Consider the following 24,094-nt stretch of genomic DNA (forward strand, 5'->3'; position numbering starts at 1 on the left):
GCTGTGCATGTCTGCTAACGATAAAATGGAGAAGCCAGACGTGATGAAGCAACACAGCCAGCGCGACTTCTACTTTTAATTTGAGATGTTAGAATTCAAAGTAGATGGCTCATCAGAGACAGTGAGATAATAGTTTCTACTATAGTTCTTTTAGAAGGCTCATAATCAGAAAGATGCTCTCTGTTAAGTGTACTTTTGTCACCGCAAATACTTGACTCACATTACTAAGACCACTGGTCATTCCTTTTAAGGCGTTAAAGACAACCAAACCCCAAATTTACACAGCCCTTTATTAATAGTTCTCTGTAAAGCTGCTGTAAAGAGCATTCATTCAAATCTCTTAAAAATTATTTGACAATGGTTGATTTGAGCAGTGCACAATTCATCTTGGAACTCATACTGTACCAGTCACTGAAATTTAATAAATATATACATGTAAGTATATTCTCCACTGTAGAATACAAGACGTAACTCCTACTGACTTCAACAGAGTTTAAGTGTATGCTTGGCTGAATTGAAGCCACGGAAGGCCTAGGCTCACAGAAGATGAACTATTCAGTTTATACGAAGTATGGTAAACAGGTCACCGCTACCAGGTATATGCAATGCAGGCTATGCCTTCAGAAATCAAGTTAAAAGACTCAAAAAAGGACTTGGGTTACCTTGCCACAGCATAGAAACCTCATCATACTAGACAAACACCGGTGCGATGCATGGAAGAGTCAGTCACAGGCTAGGAAGGATCCCGAGAGCACAGGCTAGGCTGGAGATAGGGATGTAATTCCAAGCTGCAGAGAGTATGGCACATTACCACAGTTTCTTCCAATCCTGCAAGTGTTTGAAGCCAAACTACTGACTTTCATTTTCTTACTACACAGGTCAAAGCACAACATGCAAATCCAATCCATTTGAAACATGTTCTTTCATGAATTGGAGCTGGGAAATGCGGGAGGGACAGTGAAACTTCTGGCTGGGTGCTGAGCAGCCATCCTTCAATCAGTACAGCAAGCCAAGAAACATCACTTTACCTACTCTGGATACTGCATGGTGCAAAATGCTACCCAAGAAGTCAGCAAAGAGCACCTCTTGCCTACAGTAAAACAGGTGGAGAGCACCTGTGAGTTCTTAATTTACAAATGTAAACAATAAAAAGGAAGGAGCCTAACATCTTAGCTGTTCTTTTTTTCCTGTATGTACAAATCTAAGCAATAAACATAATCATTTCTACAGCCAACAACAAGCTTTGTTCCCCATACTACAGGGGAAGAGAAAACCTCTCCTGGAAGCTTCTCTACTCCTTCTGGTGTTCCACTCTTGGCATTCAGGATCCACACGTTGCCATCTGTAGATACTGCTGCCAAAAGAATTTTGTTCTTCAAGTCAGTACTTTGGAAAACAAATGGTGTTCCATATACACTTGAAGTGGCTTCAAATTTCCACAGTAAATTACCCTCCATGTTACAAGAGTAGATAAAGCAATCATGGGAGCCAAAAAATACTTCTTGCTTAGTTAAACTTGAGATGCATGGAGATGAAAACACCGGTCCATTAGAGGAAAACTGCCAAACCTACAGAAAGAACACAACCACCCTTTATCAAAGGTTGTTCACATTATCAGTTTGATGGCAACTGTAATTTTTTAATAGACTAGTTGTTGACAGGAGAGCATTTTATTTCAAGAGCATACTAGGTTACAGAGAGGGCTGGTAAATAGTTGTCTAATTACACACAGCGTAAGTGATAAAAGGCTCATAAAACAGACGTGCAAGAGTCACTACCTTCTGTGAGGCCCATGTAAAGATGGCCAACTTGGGAAAAGAATATTTTTGTGCTGCTGCATCACAATTAGTAATGAACTTCGAGAATTCTGTTGCAAAAAATGCCATTCTTTGCCAAAAAGGCAAATATTCCTTTTGTAATATAGATTTCTTCTGCTTTTGCTAATGATGTACAGATCCCTCCTCTGCAAGCACACAGAGAGCACGCATGGGCTAACATGTATTTTATAATCAGAAAAGGCTTAGGAATTGCCATGTACACTGCATCTCAGGCAAACAAACAGAAACGGTGTCAGTTGTTTTAACACCAGATACAAATCACATTAATCTCTGAGGGACTAAAAAAAAATACTCTCATTTAACTCAGTGTCAAGGCTGACACATATTTTGCCATAATTATGCTTTGGCACATCTCTGCTGTGACATCAGTATTTTTTGATAAATGCATAAACATTCTAAGAAACCTTTACTTCTAAATAGCCACCATCTTACAGAAGAGATGGCTTTAAACATGCCTGAGAAACTCCAAAAACAAAACCATGCCTTTTCATTTGCTGATAGTACTCTTGACCATTTACTTTGGGTGTAAGCTCTGAACTAGAAATTCTGTCACTGTATCAAGGAAATTGAGAGTTTGCAGTTTTGCCATGAACTGCACGGAATACCCAAAAAGTTTTTCTACTTTCTCCTCTCTGTAACAATGAACAGACACTTCTATTTGGTTCACAAAAAGGTATACGTTAATCATTAAACCTCAGAAAACAGTATTAATAATGCATCTTATTTAGGGTTTTGAGAGGAACATAAAAAACCCAACACCACCACTTTTACCTTTTCTCCAGAATGAGTGTGACAATATAAGCTTCCATCCACACACCCAACAAAAACATACTTCTCATTGCAGTGAGGAGAGGAGAACAGTGGTTTTCCCAGGAAGCTTTTCCATATCTTATTCCCCGTCGCCTGTAAATGGCAGCATGAAATATTTTTTTATTCCATTCCCAGCTCCTCAGTATATGATGAGGACCAATGAAGGAGAGGATGTCTTGAAAGCAAGTCATATTGATTATGTCATAAACTATAAATACTGCAGGAAATGCTGCAACCCACAACCTATGATTGTCACAATAAGCTCCTAACATAGCCTGCACATTCCTATTTTTATAAATAATTACTTGAAGTTCCAGCTGGGTTTCTCAACTACCTGTTACTCAGTATTACGGAAAAAAAAAATCAGTTTTTTTCTTAACCACAACCCACTAGAGCTGCAAAACCATACACTGGTTTTAGATAACAGTAGGTGGGGTATTACTGAGGAAACTTGTAGTGGGTGGGAGGTAAAGATGGGTAGGATTGATGCTGTGGGTTTTGTGAGTAAAAAACCTGAGCAGCTGCTCCAAGTGTGTTATTTTTATCAGGCAGGACCGGCCATAAGCCAAAAATGCCTCACAAAACCATGAAATTGCTCCACATCTATCAAGAATGCCATTTTCCCAGTGCAGAGAACTGAAGAGCAGTCCAAGATTAAGAGGAACCGCTCTTTAAATGACTACGGGGAGGGAAGCAATAAGAGGAATGGGGTTTCTTTCTCTATTCTGTTCTGATCTCAGTAAGTTCTGTGTATATTTTTTTCTAATCCTACTGTCAAAGGGAGGGAGGGGAAAAAATACCTACACACATGCTCTCACTCACTACTTTAACTGATAAGGTAGCATATGGGAATGAGAAGACACTGATGCCAACTTTGGCCTACAGTCAGCATGTAAATTTAAGCAAGTCACTTCAGTCCTCTTCATCACCAGACAGCTTTCTGAAATACAGCAGTTATTATGGTATAGTAACTTGTGTATAGTAACAAGGCCCTCAAGTGAAAAATATCTTATGGTAACATGTAAGCATCTAGTTCCTTTCATCAGAAAAGTGATCTTAACTTCAGAAATGCATTTTGGTTTCATTTAAATTTGAGATTGGGATCAAAGACAAGTAAGCAAAGGTACATACTGGATTTACAGCCAATAGTAGTCCTCCTAGTGTAGCAACATAAAGATGATGCAGAAAAGAACTTAGACAAGGAGATGAAAACACAGCTCCACCTTCGCAATGTAACTTCCATATACATGCCTTTTTCTGTAAGCACAAGAAAAAAGATCAAAATTTCTTCTATTGGAGTTAAAACTCATCATGTTTACAAAGGCCTTTGAATGTCAAAGCTTACTAAACACTGCATTTACTCAGCAAATACTAGTTAAGAAGTGAAGATATAATCTACGTGCTATTATAGCAACACATATGCCATTGGTACTTTCTCTTCCGATCGATACAAGAAATTCAGCTAATGAAGAGGTGGTGTCTGCCCCTCTTATTTTCCATCTCCCTTCATCTACTCTTTTAGAATGTAATATTCTCTCTCCACCACTAAGCCACCGTTTTATTTCTAGCTGGGCACCCTATTCTGAAACACCCACAAAGAATTTAATAACTAAGGAATTCAAGGAACTTAATAACTTTCAATCTGGACTAGTAGCATAAGAACTGCAGCTGACACCACTAGAACTATTTACCACCACATAATCCTAACCCCACTTCAAGCAGGCCTAACTATCTGAAAAGAGTAAATGTGGGCTCCTGAGAATACTAACACCAGTAGAGCTTCACCTGTGTACTAAAGATAGGGTCTAAGTTGGATATTTGTTCTTGTATACATAAGTTAGCATTCTTACGTAAATATCCAAAGCATACACATGTTGGTCATGTGATCCTATGTAGACTAGTCCACTGGAAGGATCTACAACTCCAGAGCTTTTCACAGTATCTTCTGTGGCAAAAGTCCAGTGTATTTCTCCATCACTGCTTTGAAGCACATACACTAAGCCATCATAACAACCTGTATGAAATAAAATACAACAGGGGAAAAAAGGATAATGAAGATTTGTTTTTATGCTGTGATTTATGCTGCTATCTGCATCACTGCTGGAAAGAAAGAAGATGACTCATGAAGTACAGTTTCAAAACATTTTCCAAAGCTCCTCCTCTTCTTTTAGCTCAAAGTCTTTGCTGATAGTTCATACATTCAAAGATGATTGCTCTGTGTGTTCTTTCCAGGTTACATTTAGAATATACTTATTTCATTGCCTTTCTATGAAATTTTACAGTAATAATATTAGAAGACATGGAGAGTTGCTGAAAAGGGAGAATAAGAATGTTTTTTAATTACCTCTTTCCCTAGTTTTCCTTTCTGAAAATAAAGATGCTGAAAGAAAAAAGTCTGTATGTTTTCTAATAAAAACTGTAGTTCTAGAAATGCCTTCAGTTTAAATGAAACATTCAATTTTGTGATCAGAGTAAACAGCAATCAAAATACTAAAAAAAGGATGGTAACATTAGCTTTGCATAAAAAAACATCACCACCTGGACATCTGTGCTTAACCAGTGATATATATATATTAGCTGAAAAGGTAAGCAATAGATGAATAATGGCAACTCCATTGACAATGGATATGACAAAACCAAAAAACTGTCCAAAAACGTTCTTTACACTTCCAAGAAGAGGAGTCAAACAAGATAATTACTCTGTGAAAAATCAGGCTCTATGTGCTAATTTCTACCTCTCTCAATTTTTAAAGACATTTTAAGACTGTATCACCTTTCCATACTTTAAAAAAAAAACAGTTTAAAGGTCACACCTCAATCAACCACTACAAAGAATATGTACCCATTGACTATTCCTTAAGAAGGCCTTACTTAGTCTCATTAATAAACTGGCATATAATAAACCACAAGTGTATAAGTAATATGAGCTCCATCACTGGTTATTACGAAACTTAAACTACTACTTCCTTCTGTTTCTATTTTACAATAAATTAGTTCTGAAGCCAATATGGAAGTTTATAGGTAAGCGTAGAGGGAGGGCATTCAGAGGTAAGATATAAGATGCTTTGTCATTCATCTTGCATTTAGCAGAAAAAATAATTGAAAATGGGGCCTAAAACAAAAGACGTACCGACAACGATGAAATTGCCACACTTCGATACGCAGGCAGAAGATTCAATGCGATCTCCGAGGTTCTTCTCCCACTTTATTTCTCCCAAATCTAGATCAATCGCCTGCATTACATGAGAGTGAGAGCCAACGTATACAGATGCAGAAACCTCTTCTTTAGATGGTATTATAACCAGCGGTGATGCATCAACACATTTTCTTGTATTTGACTTCCATCTTATGCATAATGCCAGCTCTGCCATTGTTACATGATTACATTCTGCATGGATCTGCTGTACAGAGCAACAGTCAATTTTATTTGCCTTGTTCGTAACTGTTAAAATTCTGTTCTCCATTCCATACCCTTGTACGTGGCTCTTCATTATGCTTGGAGTCACTAAATGCAGAAAGGATGGTTGCTGTGGCAGTTCCACTCCTACCTGTACTGTATTATTGGTTTGCATATAAGACTTGGTGAAATTCATAGAAAAAAAATTATTTCCTCTGCTTAGTGCAATAAATGAAGTTAACCCTGAAGCAACCTCAAGACCTCTTTCAGATTTCAGTTTAATATATTTTCCATGGAAGTCCTCTCCGCTGTTTCCACTTAATTTTCTTTTTACAACATTGTCATAATTCATTAATTGGTCTTCATCTGGAAACAGAATCTTAAGAATATGTCTATAAACCTCTTCAATTGAGCGGCTGAGAATAACTTCAAGGAGTCCAGGCACAGGTTTGCCTACTAGCACCTCGATTTCATCACAAAATCGTAGAGCCTTTAAGGAGTCTCCACCACTGTACAGAAATACTGCATCTTTAGAAATTCCAGTGGAATCACCTGGGAGACCCAGAACAGACTAGAGGAAAGAAGGAAAGAGGTAACAGTCCATGGGTGTTACACTACATCACACACACAAAAATTCAAGTTGGGTAAAATCCACCTGAATACCCAGAAGTCCCACTAAAAAAATCAAAGACTGAGAGAACGTGCTACTCTGCAAAAAATCACTTGAAACATATTAGCGCCAAGAGAGATAGCGATGGATCAAGAGTTAGGGAGGAACCAGGAAACAGGGAGATGCTAGTTCTGTACTACAAAATGTTTTGGTCAATTCCAATTCTGCAGTCTAAGAAATTAAAGCAAATTGTGCTATATTTTTATTGGCCATTTTCAATCTCAATACCATTTATCAATGACAACTTCCCAGATAAAACATTGATGCCTTTTGATAAATTGGTTTAGGTGCTTTATTTTATTAATAAAACTTATACAAACTGCTGTCTTTTACTTCTGAATTAGTTAAGTAACCTCCTCATCTACCTACTTTTGAAGCTACAGCCCCTTCAATTCCTGACGGATTTTGGATTTGGCATTGTTACTACAACAAACAGCAATTACGACCTCTCCTCTCGCTGCTCTCACTGCTCTCCCTGCTTGTTAAGTCTGGGTATGAAGCTCAAATCCTCTGGTTTTTGAAGCCGCTTTCTGCTGTCCACAATGGGTCTAGGGCACATCTCATCCCCTTGGGTTATCATTTCTACAGCAACCAATACAGTAAGTATCAGCACAGGCAAACTGTGTTACTAATTTCATGGCATTCACTTATTCAAGTCCTAGCCACAGCAAGTCCAGCTTTCAGGTGAAACTTGGAAGTCTGTCTTTGGGGAAAAAAAAAAAAAGGTAATGCTGTTTGGCATCATGTTTCAGTACCTTGAAAAACAAGCCTTTAGCAGGGAAATTTAGAAACAATACAAACAGTCTACGAGCCAATTACAAAACTGGGCCATCTATTTAAAAAAAGACGCTTCAATTCATAATTATATTTAGAAATAAGAAACTCTACTAACACAGTAGCTATTTTGTACAAAGTTCCCATGTGCCAGTTCCCTGTTTCCCTTTGGGATACCTTCCTTGGCATGTGAAGCAGCATTCAAAAAGCTACTGACAGGTTACGTCCTTCCTATGCTAATTGCTTATACCTCGTAGCCTGCAGTTTTATCTGGTAGAGAAATATAAATGACTCCCTCTTGGCCACTGCAGAACGACTGTATTTAAATATTAACTGAACAGAAAGAGCTTTACTGCTTAAACCTATAGGCAGCTAGAATGTTCTGGTTGCATTAGTCATACTTCTTAAAACTGTTTAATTCCTGACACATGTATAATGATCCACTTGCAAAGATAAAAAGGCAGCTCAAAATACTACCTTCCATAAATACTGCAATCTTTCCCACAATTCCTCTGCGCCACTCAGCTTACTGTCACGCCTTCTGGAGTTTAGACGGTTCTGGTAAATCTTGTTCAGTTCAGATATATCAACTTTGCCTTTGTAGAAAATAAAGTACGATTTTTTTCATTGCTCTTTTAGCAGTTATACTTCCAAAACTTGCTCTGCCCTAATAGTCACTTTATTCTGGTACACACTTCCTTATTTATACTCAACTGCACCTATGTTTTTTTTTACCCAGTCAATCAACTACACAGAACCCAGTAAGACTGAAAATTTACCCTAGCCTCCCACAGAATCCCACCTGCAAGACCTTATGTTTCCCCAGCTGAAGTCAGGGTTCTGCTACAGACTGCAACAAGAATAACTGAGAAAAGAAAGGTGCAGCGTTAATAGTAAATTGATTTTACCACTACTCTGAGTCTTGAATGAAACATTATCAAGCAAGCATAATACATGGTCATGATTTCCTATTAGGAGTTAGTTATCTAATCTACATATTTAAAAAGCATGAATCAGGTACTGGATTTTGGTCAATACAGAAATAAAATTAAAAAAAGAAATAGAGACCATTAAAATAAGTGGCAAGAGTACTTAATAGTTTCATTTACCATGTGATGTTAAAGGCAAAGCTTTAATCAACACCAGCTCATCAGGGACTGCATGAGCTGGTAGATGCTTCTGGAGTTCATTAAGTGTTTCTCTCTCTTCTAAATCACCTTTGGATACAACAAACAGGATAAGTTTTTCCTGCTGATACCAGGTCACTGCACAAGCTTCTACCTGACAAAGATCTTCTGCAGCCTGTAATTAAAAAACATTAGTCTTGCTTTGAAATGCTGTTCATCAGTAGAGTAACAGGAGTAAAACTCACAATTTAAAGAACACCACATTAAAAATCTGTATTTGTCTCGCATTCCTACATACCATCCTATGAAACACCTTCTCTTATAGATTAAGTTTGTACTTCTCCACAAAAAATGAACTCAGAGATAGAGGTATTGTTTGCTTAAATGTCATGAATGAGATATAATCCATGAGTCTGACATTCAATCCTGTAGAACAATCACTATACAAGCATTGCAGAGCAATGCTCAGTATTTTTCAGATGTTCATACAGTTCTCAATTTGCTGGAAGAAACCATTCAATAAAACAGACTTCCAAGAACTCAGAACCAAACTCCTCCCTAAATTATGTGACTAGATTTTTGATAATACACCCTCCCAATTTCTTTTAGACTCCTAAAGGTCACGTGAAAATGAGTAAATACCCATTTCTGATTATAATGATGTGTTCCTTATCCCTGCTTTTTTATGCTGGCATACTTCACACACTGGATATTATACTACCTGCTGCAAACATTCAATATTAAAACGTTTGCCATGACGTTTAATCTGATTGTCTTTCCGACCCACGAAGAACAACTTTGCGTTCTGCACTCTTACAAAATCCCCTGTTTCCCTCATTGTATCCAGGGGTACAGTTATTTCATCATCTAGAAAGCAGATTCGTTCTTCACCACCTACACAGAAAAGATCATGGTCATATATATTAAATGGCTAACTGTAAATTAAAATTATAAAGAGTATTTTATCAAAATCTCCTAAACGCTAACAAGCATTATAAGAAGTACTAAAAGATTACTATCTATGTCTAAACTTCTGCAATGTACGAGTTGGGCGATGCAGTTAATTGAGTCACTACACAGAAATTACTTCAACCGAGAACAGGAGCAGGAAAAAAAGTCAATATAATAAGAGCACAGTCTGCAGATATATTGATGGTAATTTCCTGTTTGTCATTCCAACAACCTAAAATACTATCAGAAGGTTCTCAGGCCAATGGGAACTTAAAATGTTATATTAATCTGTATATCAGAGGCAGACACCAAGTAAAATAATAAACATATTATTAAAACTCAATTAAGGAAAGTATCTTAGAAGAGTAAGAAATATTAAATAACCTATAAATACTTGTCCCTCGCCTTCCAGAACTGCAGAACCGTTGGTATCTCTGACCTCAACTTTTGTTCCAAGGAGCGGTGATCCCAAAGGTATAGGGAAATCAGTTCTAAATACATTAAAGAGAGAAATATTTAAAACCTTTCCCTTCTGAAACAAAAACAACTATTCCAGAAATGAGTTAGCACACAGTCTTTTAAAGGATTGGTATTAGAGAAAAAGTACATGCTTGGGGCTTCTGTCTACAAATGTTTCCTCTTTAAAAAAAAAAATCTCAATTTGTTCAGAATTAAAAACCTCGTCAATGTGCATGGATTTCATTAGCACATACCAAAAAAACACAGAATGATAGAAAATAAGGCTTGAATGGACCTTGAAATACTGAGAGTACCCCGAGAGTTTCAGTCAGTTTTTAAGTCCCCCAGGTTGAAACCCCCATCAAGCTCAACCAGTTTAAACACACTGAACTTCCTTCTAATTCATTCTTTCCCTGTCCTAACTAGTTTGAGCTTTTACTCTATTTTATTACTGATATTGTGACTGCAAGTGCAGTTGACTCTTTCAGAAAAGACTGAAATAACAGAAACTAATTTCAGTGACATGTATCTATTATAGACCTCTTTTGAGCTGCAGACCAACTCCTTGCTTTCCCTTCATTTGCTAGCCTCTTCAAGCACTTGCAGAACCTCATTTATTGAGCACATTTCTGAGTGGGAGTAGAAAATAATATATTTTATTCGGTAAAGCAAAATTTAAAAATCAAAGTAACTTTAAATAACTTTGGTAATATATGAAGTTAGGCATCGGTTCCAGTTCAATTTCTGTCAAAGTATCATACTTTAACCTAACAGTTCTTCTTCCACTCCTGTTATTTAGGCTGTTGAAACTTCTTTTCTCTGATCAGTCAACAAATTCTTTGTCTCAAGTTGACAAAAAAGCACTCAAATATTGTAAAATATGTATTTCTGCCAAGTGAGAATCTTCTCATTTTTCTTCCTCTGGTCAGCTTCAAAATATAATTACTTGACAAACAGGTACAGAAAAGCATCCCAGACATTCAGTGTGTCTGCCCCATACCATGGGGAAGTCCCCACATAAAAACAAAACCAAGAGTAGAATGTAACACTGCCAGATAAAACCCCAAGATTCCTACATATACCATAGAACAGCAAAAATAAAACACAAATGGCACCTCATTTGGACATTATTATTAAGAGACTTGAGATTAGACATTTAATTTTGTCAAATTTATCTAAAAAACAGAGGGGTGCAGACCATTTGACGCGCTACCTTTGTGCTGATTTTTTTAATTTTCTAGTGTTCTCTAGAAACTCTGCCAGTTTTCATCATTCATCTAGCAAAAATAAAAGCCCACTGTGCTCCAACTGTCCTACCAACACTAAGAAACAAAGAAGACAAAATGGTCTGTCCTGGTTTTGTTCTATTAGGGTTGCTTACTGCAAAGGAACCCTAATTCCCTTTGCAACAAGGCTTAGAGGGAACAGGCTCTGAGATGAAGAGGGGGCGATAACAGTTGGAGACTGTAAAAACTTCCATCATTCCAACCGCGCCTGAGTTAGCACTGAAGAACAACACATTATCTCTGGAGCACAGAAACTTCTGAATAGAAGAAACTGTTTCACTGAGGAGAAGGTAATGTCTGAATTTGGAGAAACTAGAATGAAAATGAGTTTTGCATGATAATTTAATAACACTTTATGACCATCCACTGTTTTCAGTCTTTAAGGGTTTAAGTACCAGGTTAATGTATCACATCATTAGTCCAAAACATCCCATTTCATAGGATGCTTCTAACTCAAGTCACATGTATAATTATCATGCCAGGGAATAATTTCCCATTTCAGAGGGCAAATGAAACACTGAGCTAACTGGAAGTACCTTTCATGACCTTGATACTCCTGCAACTCTCTTTATAAAATACAATGAAAAAAAAAAACCTCAGTAATTCAGTGGAAATGGCAGAGTGCTAAATGATGAAAAGCAAGCACTTCTAAAAGTCCAAGTAAAATTACTGTGAGACCCTGGGTGAGCCACTTTGGACAAATTTCTGTCATCCATGCTAGTCAAGTAATATCAGTGGGATCATTTGCTGAATAGTATATTATCTGATATTAGAAAAAACCCAGTACCTAGTCTCCACTAAATTAATTATTTGTGGAATTTTAAAAACTGTAGGCAAAAGCACAGTAGCAGTGAGTAACACACGTGTACCTACTGATCATGTTTGAAAGCAATCTTGAGCAACCACTTTTTCTTAAAATAAGTAAATCTCAGAAGTATCATTTTGAACTTGACAGAGCTAACCTATGAGTGTATCTTTGTTCCGAGGCTATGACTAGGAGTTACAGAGCCCTGTTTCTTTACTGTCAGACAGCTGTGTTGGGTGTCTTCTCTTTGAACATGCAAGATCTCACTGGAAAAGCCTCATGATGAGCAAGAGACTAACTGATGTTACTAGCAAATTGGGTAGGAGCCATTTGCCTGCAGAAGTGCAACACTAATTCAATACTGACACATATTCAGAGACTATACACTACTAGGCTAATCCAGGTTCAGCATGTGGAATCACAGGCTTGAATGAGGAGGAGGTCTACATACAGAGATGACTCAAACAGACCATCACGACACATTATGTGAAACTTAGGAGATCTACAAGTACACAGAATTTCAGACTGCAGTTCTGTCATTCAAAAATCACTCATCAAGAACTTTTACCTGAGGGGGCTGTATTAGAGCAAGAGAGAATGGATGAGTCTATTTCTACATAAAAACCAAATGTAACTTCTACCAACATAAACACTCATGAGGATTCAGTAGCCCTGGAAACAGGAGACCGAGGTTCTATTTCTAGTCATGTTCATTGTCCACATGCCAAATCATGAAAACAGTGAATTTTCCTACCTAAAATCAGCACTAAAAACCTCTTCAGGAATCTTGTAGCAAGTGGCCCAGCTTGACACTTCAGTAATACCATACAGATTAAAAACACTTGTTTTGTTCTCCTTGTGCTTCCAACTTTTCAAGAGATTCAGTACAGGAAACGCTTCACCACCAAGAGCTAAGACACGAAGTGAAGTATTTGCAGACAGCACCGTTGATTTAATAATGTGAGCTCCAAACCTTCTGAGAAGTGTTGGTGTTGCCTGAATGATACATATTAAAAAAAAAAAAAGGTAAGAAAAAGATCTGTTATATTTTTTCAGTATATGTGTACACCTCTTCCTGCTTTATCATATCCACTGCATAGCTATATTGTGAATGTACTTAATCGTCAACACAGAGTAGATGGCATCAACCATCAGACACCAGTATAGATCATGCTGGTGTTCTGCAAGATTTTGCTCCTCATGTGAAGCCTTTAATAAGTACTGTCAGCACCAATCTATGTTCTTCTGCAGATTTTCTTCTTCACTTAGATGCACTATCAGTTTCCTGTTGTGTCTCAGCTATTACCCAAAGTGTGTGCACATTAGTTCCTATGTTAATTACTTGGAAACAGCAGCAAACATGCTATTCTCTTGATGTTACTATTTGAGCTTTTTTTTCCCCTTCATTCAAGCATGTTACAGCTAAAATATACCCTCTACATCTGATTAACCTGCATCTAGAACATTTAATAACAACCTTTTCATAAAGTTAAACATTCCTAGGATGCCAGATTCTGGGTTGCTCCCGATTTGTGTAAATATAAGAGTTTACAGAGATTAGTTTTTCTGAAAGCTTTCACACCACACTTTAAAATGAGCAGGGGAATAAGAAGAGAAACAAAACAAAACAAACCCAAACAAAAACCCCAAACTACACAACTACTTCTATAAAACTATCAGTGATGTAGAGATCTTTCACTGAAGGGAAAAACAGCAAATAATTTTAACAGGCACACTTCACTCTCATTCTTCTCTATTTCTAATAACAGGACTGGAAAAATAATGGAATTATTTATTTCAAGGTTATTTTTGTCTAGCAATAGATGAAGACCATCACTTTTCAACTGATCATTTTAACTTTTGTGAATTATAGTGAAGAAGAAGGGGGGGGAAAATTACTCTTCTCTTTCCTCATAATCACTTTTCAGATTTTTGAAGTATGCTCAAGCAAGTCAAGAGGGGAAGGGATTTTCTTGCTATAATTTAAGAAACATCATAAAATTATTCATCATCAGTTAAGGTGTAAGGAGAACATTTTTGTCATTAATTCAGCTGAGAAGCCCTTCCTTCACTGATAAAGACAATTAGCCAAAAAATCACAAAATCAAACTTTTCTTAGAAAGACAGATACCTTAATTCACCAATTTTCCCCTTTCTCTATTAACGCTCAACATGCTAAAAAAATATATCTTAAAAAGTCTTAAAACAAATACTTTAAAAATCTTGCTAATAGAGATTAATATCTCTGATTTTTTTTTCTAAAAGCAAGTGAGCTAAAATGATCAAGAAACTTGTATGTGATAGGAAACTCTACACCATTGTGATTTATATCAATCATAACAAAGAAAAATAAGAGTGGAGAATAAAATTACAAAATATTTGTAACTAATGGATTTTTTCCTACTGTGAAATCTTCAGCGAACTACTCACTAATCTTAAATTTATACCTTACTATCTCAACTATCACCGTTCCTCCAAAAGAAAAGGAAATCCCATCTCAGCATTTCTATGAGTGCAAAAAAATTCAGAATTACATTAATGACAAAGCAAGGCATAGGGGTTGATTTATCACAATTAATAGACTAATCAGACCATACTAATTTTGCTCAAATTAGCAACTGAAACCATTTCTAGCAACTCTTGCGCCCACACCCCAATTTAAGTTTCTATACTTCATTTTTCTGGAATACCTCATTACACGTCAAGGCAAGGGCTACGCTTATTCAGCTATGCTGGATGCTCATAACTTCAAGTAAATTTTCAAAAAATGAAGTTTAAAAATATTAAAATTGAGATCATATAGGAGATGATCTATTCTAAGATACAAGAGGCACATGAAGCTTCATAAAAACAGGTGGCTTGAAGACAATAACTGGTTTTGTGGAATGAATTATTCTCTTGCTCTCTTTATTGTAAAAAAACCAATCATGGTTAAGTTGTTGTATTCTTAGCACAGAAGACAACCATTAAAACTTGAAAGTTGTTTATGAGGAAAGGCTCTAAGATCAAGCCCATTAAAAAGTGCTAAAAACGTCTATAACTCCATTACCAGATTCTTTGGCAGTAACTGCTTAATTAACAGAATAATTTAATTAATTCTTAAGAATTAACAGTTTAAGATGAATGTTGGTTTTATCTCTAGTTTGTTGTTTGCTCTCACAAAATGTTTGAGGCTTCGATCAAATAGTAATTTTCTCGACAGCTAACACTACAGCAAAAAGGATAGCATGAGCTGTGCCTTCACAGAAGTCCATGCCTGCTCTACTATCATTAGCGTCTCGAGTGACGAAAAAGCAGTACACATTAGCAAAGGTGAGAAGGAAGACACTTATCTTAGGTGTTGCCTACCTGCAACACTGTCACATGGTGATGGTGAAATAGAGCAGCAGACAGCTCCGCAGGCATCATTTTAATAGTGTTTGGTACTATAAGAATAGAGGCTCCACTTGTCAGAGCAATGAACAATTCAACCACAGATGGGTCAAACGTTAGAGGTGAAGCCAGGAATAGCATATCATCCTGTGTGATCTCAAATATGGATCTAAAATAAGAAAGCTAGGAATTACAAATCAGATGCATATTGTTAAAAAAAAATCCAAACTGGAAGAGCAGCATGAAAGAAATGCACTTTAGCAAAGCTAAGGTCTTAAGGGCTACTCTGAATATATTGGCATATACAGGCCAGACAATTTGAGCAAGAGCTCCTGCATCAAGGCAGCAACTATTGATTAAACTAATGATGTTCTTTGGGAAGATAACCCCGCATTACACATCAATACAGTATGTTGAAGGGCGTATTTCAACTAATGGATGCCCATTAATTAAAATAAAATAAAAAAAGATAAAAAGGTGGTACTTTTCATAATGGATTTTTTTTAGAAAGAGCTACATGAAACACAAAGAAACCCAGGTAGCCTAAAAAGGAACTAGGACTTTAAAACTACAGAACATACTAAATATAACCGTGAATGAATAATTAACTTTGTTATCTATTTCTTTTAAGCTGCAAGCCAGAACACAATACTTAAAGCAACAGCATATTATTTGAGGTACACCCCTCAAAAATTCAGGTAAAGCACCACTTAAACATTAAAAATAAAATTTAGAGAAACAAAATTTTATATGATGCTATTTAGAAACAACAGAAACAAACACTAAGAAACCTGAAAAGGCATGGAAGGAGGAAGAAGTGGAGCAGTGTTAGCAAAAACCCAACATATACTCCTCTGAAGTATTAAAAAGAGTCCCTGAACGTCAAATTCGTAAAAGCATTTCAAATGCAAACTGGAAAACACACTTACTTAAGATGCTGAATATTTGGCACTATACATTTATGAGGCACTCTGACTATTTTGGGGATCCCTGTAGTTCCTGAGGTATGCAAAACGTACGCTAAAGAGTATTTCTGGCCAACATCCATGTATCCTCCTTCTGATGCTTTTGCTTCAGTTTGATCTGGGCAAATGGTATATCCTGGCTGCGAGTTACCCACAGCTTTGAAAGGTTCATATTTACTTTTCACTTCATCTACTTGTGAATTTAAATCAGCGTTGCTCGAGCTCATTTGGAAGAGAGTTAAACCAATATGTTCTATTGTGGAAGAACTGTGGTAAAACCAACCAACGTGGGACATCCGGAATTTCTGTCAAAGAAAATAAACAATTTAGACAGCAGAACTCGGGACGCACTGTTATGGTTCTACTGTATGCAGTGAAGCACAAAACAGCGTTCCATACAAATAAGCTGTGATTTTTCATCCCTCTGCTTTTGGAGGACACACATCAGTCAGTTTTAAGCTCATGTATTTTTATATATTAAATATGAGTAAATACAGACCTTATAAATGAGAAATAAACAATTCTCTGAGCAACTAATGAAAAGGGAAAATATACAAATGAATTCTGCAGAAGACAAAGAGCTTTGAATTATAACTAGATAGTCCAATCTTGTCTATTCCCTTTGCAACGAGTAAGGGTGTAACATCTGGGAGGAGCTGGACAAAAGGAAATCAAAGAATTAAATGCAGGAGTTATTTTCAACTATTGCAAAGATCTCCAACTCTCAACCTTGACATATAGGGAAACAAGCCTGAAAAAGCCTTCCAATGCAAGTGCCCAACAAGCTTGCCTGGGGAACACTGTAATAGGAAAGCAGGCAATTTTTTTGAAGAGTAGGAGCAGCACTTCTAACTTTAAAGATGTTCTTTTCTGAATGAAAAAGACGAACCCTTGACATGAACAACTAACACAGGCCCATCCACGCTGATTAAACAGAATGCAATCTGAATAGCTACACAATTCTAAATTGCCCTTTAATGCTTCCTGTAGAAGCCTGAACACTTACATTTATTTTGTCATTCTCAACAAGAATATAGTGAAGATTGCTTTTCTTCATGAAGTAGGTGGATAACATTGGTGGTGCATCTGGATCAATAGGAGAATAGGCAGCGGGAACCTGAAGGATTCTAACAAGACAAAAATGTTTTAAACTTTTTTTTTAACTTAAGAGAATCCTCTTAAATTTCACTAACATTTCTTTTACACTTCTACAGTTCCTAGAGCCAGAAAATGTAGTCATAACATGACTTTTAAAGATCTTGTTTAAAATAAAGTAGGAAGAAAATTATAATCAGTGTTGCCTTTTGGTTTTTTACAGCAAGGAAAAACATTAACGCTAAATGAAAACATTCAACATTATTTCTGGCCAAGCAGGTTGGTGGTGACAAAGGTATCACTGACATCAACAGCACCACATTTCAAAAGCTTCTGTCATTGACCAGGAACAGAAATATAAACTTTTCATTTACACATGCACAACAGGTGTAAATATATTAAAAAAACCAAACCACCAGAAGTCTGCACAATATAAACATTTTCTGTTCCCACTAGCCTAAAGAATCCAGCATAAGAGAATCTGAGCAGGTACTGGAGTTTTTCCCCTAAAAAACAGAGGAACACAAAGTATCATTCTGCTCCCACTCACTATGCTTTACATTGCAGTGCTTCCTCAACAGTTAGTTGTTCATTCCAATCCCCCCCTCTAGTGGCTCAATTCGATAAAGCACTTGAATTTGTTAACACCACAAAAAGCCAAGATGAGTAAATGGCAACTAAAATCTGAACAGTTCCCATAAATCTTCACATTTCTTGTAAGGCCGGGTTCGCTTGTACAGTTAGTTGTATTTCCTCTTTGTGCAAGTGATTTATGAGGGCAGTAATGATGAGATCCAGAACAAAGACTTGGAAACTACAGCATCCTGCACACTCAAACAGCCACTGGTATCAGCAAACACTAAGCCTGCCCTGCATCATATATAGTAGTTAACTACACAGCAACAACAGCTGTAAGGATCAAAACGCCCCTGTAGTTCTCAGTCAGTCACACAGTGAAAGAAAACTGTGTTGCTGCTCAGTTCACTGGGACACGGGATGAATCAGGTTGGAAAAGACCTCAGGGTGCCTGGTCCAACCTCCCGCTCAAGCAGGGCCAGCTGTGACATTGGACCAGGTTGTTCAGGAGTCTACCCAGTCAGGTCTTGAAAACCTCCAGGGATGGTGCCTGCACAACATCTCTGGGCAACCTGCTGCACTGCCGGACTGGGCAAGAAGTGTTTCCTGACCAGTGAGAAAGTTCCTCGGCGCTTCTGGAAGGTTTATGATTACAGCGCTTGCTCACGCACTTCAGTGAAATCTTCAGTTGACTGCAAGACACCTTCTTGCACTATTATGGTTTTTCAGTGCAGTGTGACAATAGGAATATACTGACACAGACCCTCCCCCTAAGCAGCACAACTGCTGCTGCATACATCAGCTAAATAAGCTTGTGACGCTGGGATTCTATATTACATCATAAATGCAATGGATATAAAAGATACACATACAAAGGATACAAACATTAGAATTCATCAGCAGAAGTTGGATTTTTTAAAACTGTTGAATTAACATGAGTGTTGAGATCATAAATGTTTCAATTTCCTAGCCATTAAATAATCAATGACACTTTAGTGCTGGACTGCTCATTACTTTTTCCTACAATATTTATAATGGAACTGTAATTGTACACTCAATTAGCTTAAAGCATGACATTTGTTTTCAATGCATTTTTTTTTGCTAGCAAGACAAGAATACATTTTAAAAACTTGCATACTCATTTTATTCTGCTGGATCACCTCCATTTTCAAACATGCACAGCAAAGATACTAGTCATTAATTTTTTATATTTCTATAAATATACTTAATCATATGCTTTTAAAAAAACTGATATAGTTACATACACTTCAGATCAATTAACTTAAGATTAAAAAAAACTTTAGCAGTGGCTTTTCAAAAGATTATAATACTGCCCTTTTTTTTCTTATAGAATGCAAGACTCCATTGCCTCTCGACTGCATTACCATAGTACTACTGCATTTTTGTTGTTATTAAAAATATAAACAAACTGGAAATTTGCTTCAATAGAGATGACACTTAAAAAACCAACACAGAATGCAAGCAATCAAACCATTACCCTAAGATCCAAGACGGTAAGTTTATCCCTGGATAGCAGTAAAGGCCTATTTCACATTTTCCTTGCTGACCACAGTGCTTTTGAAGGAAAGCTGTTAATTCCATGGCAAGCTCAACCACCGTGGCATACGTGTAGAAAGTTGGAGGTTTGTCATTGCATTCATCAAACCAAACTGCTTTTCTATCAGAGTACAGGCTAGCTGCCTGATACACCATTTCCTGAAGAGTCATCGCAGCTGCACATCTTCAATCCCCCTGAAAGATTAACAAACCAGACTGCATTGTCACCTCCTAACTTTTAACATTTTAGTCAAATTATATAAGGACACAGAACACTGCCAAGTAGGAAAAAAGTAACTTGGCAGAAAACACACATCTTCACCACATCTTATATTGCAAAAGGGTAAAGCTTAATGTCTTACTGTTTACTGTGGGTCTTACGGTCTTACCCTAAGGCCCAGGGTACAGTACTTCACCAAGGTTTCATTGCACTGAGGTAGTTTGCTCCTCACCATTGCGCCTTTATTTATAAAGCCGGGGGCGACTGAATTAATAACTTTATTAATATAATATTTTCCCTTTATTATAATTGTGAAATACGCATCTTTCCTTCGCAAGCAGAAGACCCAACGCGCCGACTGACAAGGCTTCTGGGGTGCTGGCCATGCAGGCTCACGCCCCTGCCCAACGGGGCCCTCCCGCCTCCCGTCACACCCGGACCGGGTGACGGAGCCGCCGACTAGACGGCTCCGGGCTACGGCCCACTCTCGCCTCCGCCGCGCCAGGCTCAGGCCTCCCCAGCCGCCCCCACCGAGGCGAGGCGGCTCCTCCACAGCCCGCCCGGCCCAAAGACCCCGTTTCCACACGGGTCCACCCACCCCCGGGGCGGGCGGCTGCGGCCCCAGCACGGCGGACCCCCGCCCCCCATCAGCACGGCTCTGCCGACCGCTGCCGCCAGCCCCAACAGCCACGCCGCGCGGGTCCCCACCTGAGGCCGCGCCGACCTGCACCCTCCCTCTTTCCACCGCCCCCTAGCAACGCAAGGTCGATGCCTCTGATTGGCGGGACAGTGTCAGGCTCGCCCGACTCTGCAGTAACGCCGCGCCCTCATTGGTCGGTGCCCGTCGCGCTCCACAGGCTGCGTCCGGCCCGCCTCGGGGTTGCGGGGGCCGCGCCATTTTCTCCTGAATGCGCTGGAGATAGCCCAGCCCTCCCCGGCTGATCTTCAGCCGTGGTAGGCTAAACCGTGGCTGCGTAGTGCCGGCGAGTGCAGTGAAGGGAGAGAGAACGAGGACGCTAGTTCATAACCATCTTTAATATTACGCATGGGAGAAGTTAGACATTAGCTTTCTACTGCTTTGTCACACTCAGTAAATGATAATTTGCCACAGTTGCACATTACACAGCAGAAACAGTTTCACAGTAAAACATTAAAATAATAGAGATAACACCTAAAACCAGAGTTTTATCCCTCAACATACTCGTTGCATGTGTCCGCCTGCAGTATGCGATTATAAAAAGGCCTGGTAACCTGATGCGTGAATCCAGCTGTCAGAGGATAAAATGGCACTTGAAAAGCATCTCCCCTGTAACTTAAGGTTCTGAAAAATAGTACTAAAGATCGGCATGTAGCGTATCTAAAAATCACAGTGCTTCCAGTAGCAGACCTTGTAATTTCACATGGTAACATGGAGGGAAAAAAGGCGTTAAGACCCATTTTATTTAAATCAGAATTACACTGCCTAGTGCTTAAATCACATTTAAGCAATTATTAACAGACTTCACAAACACCAGTTTTGTTGAAAACATGTTAAAAGAGTATTTGCACAAGTTTTATATATAGTCTGTTCCATAGGCAATTTCAGGTGAGTCAACAGACTTCTGCTTGCAGCCATGTTTAACTGTGCACCTAAGTTTTTATCTCAAGTAGAAAGGGCTCCTCACACGTATCTATAACCTAAGAGCTTGACTTATCCCTTCCTTTGAAAATGATTGCTTTTTTGAGGGCAGGAAAGAAGAATGGTGAAAAATGTTAATGATGTTTTTTCTGTTTTCTCACACTCCTTCTTGGTTAAGGAAGAGGGTATGGTCAGAGTGACCCGACTCTGTTGGTTTTTTGCTCAATTTACTGTCCAGGTGAACTTGCATGGCTCTCTTAAAAAAACAACCAAACTCTCTAATTAGACAGAAGAGACCCACGTGCATCCCCCAGGATGCAGATCTGGGCTTTAGTGAAAAACAGTCAGAGCCCAATGCTCTTGAAAATCTAGATTCCCCCATTGGCTTCACTGCAAGTAGGTTCTGAATCCACTGCACAAGGCAGTCTTGACTTCATCAAATGTATTTACATGCTTTCTTGAATTGGGACTCTTGTGATTGTCTATCAGGCACAATTGCTACAAATCCCACGTAAGAAAGCGCTGCTGTAATTCTCAACTGTGTGGGAGATGATGGGGAAGGAAGAAGCTCTTACACTTTTTTTAACAGTCACAAACAATTATAAGGCCAAAATACACAATATTAAATAGAAAAGCTAAAATTAAGTTGCTGGTATTCAGTGAAAAAACCTGAGGTATACAAAATATTTTTACAATTGTGCGTAAATTTGCAATAGTTTTCAAAAGGTGCTTTTCCATTTTCAGCTAGTGGTTCATTGTCCAAGATATCTTCAGGGATACAAGTAACCGTATAATTGTGACCAGACAAAAAATACATGTATACAATAGCTAATGGTTCTTCAGAACTCTTTTTTTACTTCATTGTTTCAGCAGTAATGTAGGCAAGTAAGACTATACCCAAAACAACTCATGATCTTCAGTTGATATATCTTATTTACTGTTAAGAATGAAAAGTGACTCTGTTTTTCAGTTTACTTTGGATGGTTGACGTATGAAAAGCACACTGAGCATTAGCTCAGACTTCAGAAATTGTCAGGACTTACTGTGGAGAAAACAAAATGTAAGACAGAAAAAAAAATGGCAGTACCAAGTAGTTTTTCTCCTTCTGCTTCTTATTGGCAACAGATAAAAGCACAGAAAGATAATGTAATTACATTGGACTTCAAAAAAGGCATTTTAGAGTTCTAAAACTAGAGAGCTTTTGGCTGAGCATTTCCCTGAGTCTTCACTTTTTAAAATCATATGCTAGACATTATGTTCATAGAATCTGTTACAAAGGGCTTGATTAATAAAGGCTGTTTAGCTTTATATGCAAAAGTTAGGTACTTCTTAAAAAGCCTAAGCAAGAACTGCTGAGGAAGCAGTTTTCTTCTTCAGAATCTGGTATTTTTCCTAAGTAGAAAAGCAAACGTCACATACTTTTGCATTAAGACTTCGATAATTTGAAATTACACCACATGATTCATGATCTATACTTTGTGAACAAGTCTAACAGGGATATCTTTTGGGGCAGGATCGAAACAAAAAACCCTGGGACCGCTACATAATTAAAAAACCTTTGGTTTTCATAATATTTTATGAGAAAATAGAAGGCACAACTATGCATCAAAACTATTTGATTTTGTATTTTAATCTGCTTACATTGTTTTCATCAGCACATCGGACTTCCTGTAAGTCTATCCCATAAAGATGTGTTTTAGTAACAGTAATTGTAATAAGATTTCTGTATCACCTAAATATAAGAACACTATTAGCAAAAAGGCATTTTTTAAAAAGGTACATTCAACAGGAGATGAACTGGTGTCCATCCACTAAAAATTCACCACTCTAACTCTACGGGATACTCTCCCGTGAGACACGCTATGCAATGGCCAATCTTTCCAACGCGCGACTTCTGGGTTTTAAGGCTGTTCTCATTCTCTTGTCTTGCTCTGATGCTTTCTTGCACAGACGATACCAGCCCTTCCACAGAAAGATAGACAACGCTGTCTGCTCCTAGAGGAAATAAAGAATTCATCAGTTAAAGCTGCAATATTGTACCAAATGCAACGCGCTCTGGAAATGCAGCCGGATACTTGTGTAGCAGTGGATCGCCTTACCTAAAGAGAATGGATATGAAAAATTATCAGACCATAATAAGCCTTGCCCTTCTCAAATTCTTTGTGCAGGAAGCAGACTCACTGAAATCTAGACAGAAGGTTCTGGGTTGGGAACAGATATGTCACTCATACTGCAAAAATGGAAACAAAATCCAGAGCATGTATTAAGACTCCCTAGGCTCCCTAGAGTTTCCCAGAGTTACCCTGTAGTTCAGGTGTGTAAGGAAGTGCATGCATGCCACGCATCCCAAACGGCGCACCTGGGACTAGAAACCCTTGCTGGGACTTGGAGGAGGGTAAGACCATCATGTTAAAAAAATTCAGGATGCAGTTCACGCAGATGTTCTAGCAGTAGGAAAGTTGGACAGCCTTTTCACATCATCACTTTTCCATTGTTTGCACTCATTATTATACTTAAAAACATTATACTTAAAAATGAGATCCTACAAACTTGAAACTTTCAACATGCCTTCAT

The 24,094-nt window shown here is 38.0% G+C and overlaps 2 protein-coding genes across 6 annotated transcripts in view; both read right to left on the minus strand.

The window, feature by feature from the left end:
- Positions 1 to 271: 271 nt before the first annotated feature.
- On the minus strand, positions 272 to 20,655 carry AASDH (aminoadipate-semialdehyde dehydrogenase). Of its 5 annotated transcripts, none has more exons than XM_064449483.1 (15): positions 20,611 to 20,655; positions 19,624 to 19,877; positions 17,461 to 17,581; positions 16,419 to 16,759; positions 15,466 to 15,658; positions 12,872 to 13,113; positions 9,952 to 10,058; positions 9,338 to 9,510; positions 8,599 to 8,791; positions 7,967 to 8,085; positions 5,779 to 6,616; positions 4,499 to 4,662; positions 3,780 to 3,905; positions 2,610 to 2,741; positions 272 to 1,568 (listed from the first exon to the last, which is right to left on the minus strand). In XM_064449483.1, the coding sequence occupies exons 2-15, from the start codon at positions 19,851 to 19,853 to the stop codon at positions 1,170 to 1,172; spliced, it is 3,378 nt and encodes a 1,125-aa protein (XP_064305553.1). In that variant the 5' UTR covers positions 19,854 to 19,877; positions 20,611 to 20,655; the 3' UTR covers positions 272 to 1,169. The 5 variants fall into 5 exon arrangements, with proteins under 5 accessions (XP_064305553.1, XP_064305554.1, XP_064305552.1 ...); XM_064449484.1 differs by lacking the exon at positions 20,611 to 20,655 and adding an exon at positions 20,501 to 20,604 and having other exon boundaries at positions 16,509 to 16,759; XM_064449482.1 differs by lacking the exon at positions 20,611 to 20,655 and adding an exon at positions 20,501 to 20,604.
- A 263-nt stretch (positions 20,656 to 20,918) lies between these two features.
- Positions 20,919 to 24,094, minus strand: part of PPAT (phosphoribosyl pyrophosphate amidotransferase) — a 52,526-nt gene continuing 49,350 nt past the window's right edge. The window contains exon 11 of the mRNA XM_064449490.1: positions 20,919 to 23,515. Within this exon, the coding sequence (XP_064305560.1) occupies positions 23,340 to 23,515 (176 nt within the window). The 3' untranslated portion in view covers positions 20,919 to 23,339. The remainder of the gene's footprint in view (positions 23,516 to 24,094) is intronic.

The sequence above is a fragment of the Phalacrocorax carbo genome, chromosome 4 (genome assembly GCF_963921805.1).
Source record: "Phalacrocorax carbo chromosome 4, bPhaCar2.1, whole genome shotgun sequence".
Taxonomy (NCBI): Eukaryota; Metazoa; Chordata; class Aves; order Suliformes; family Phalacrocoracidae; genus Phalacrocorax; species Phalacrocorax carbo.

Bases quoted from the DNA above. Each gene is read 5' to 3' on its own strand.
- AASDH (XM_064449483.1), bottom strand. From the start codon at position 19,853: ATGACTCTTCAGGAAATGGTGTATCAGGCAGCTAGCCTGTACTCTGAT. The intron at 10,059-12,871 runs GTAGGAAAATTC...TAATGTATTTAG, and splicing joins GTTTTTAGTGCTGATTTTAG to AACTGATTTCCCTATACCTT. The intron at 1,569-2,609 runs GTAAAAGTGGTG...TTCTTTCTGTAG, and splicing joins ACACTCATTCTGGAGAAAAG to GTTTGGCAGTTTTCCTCTAA.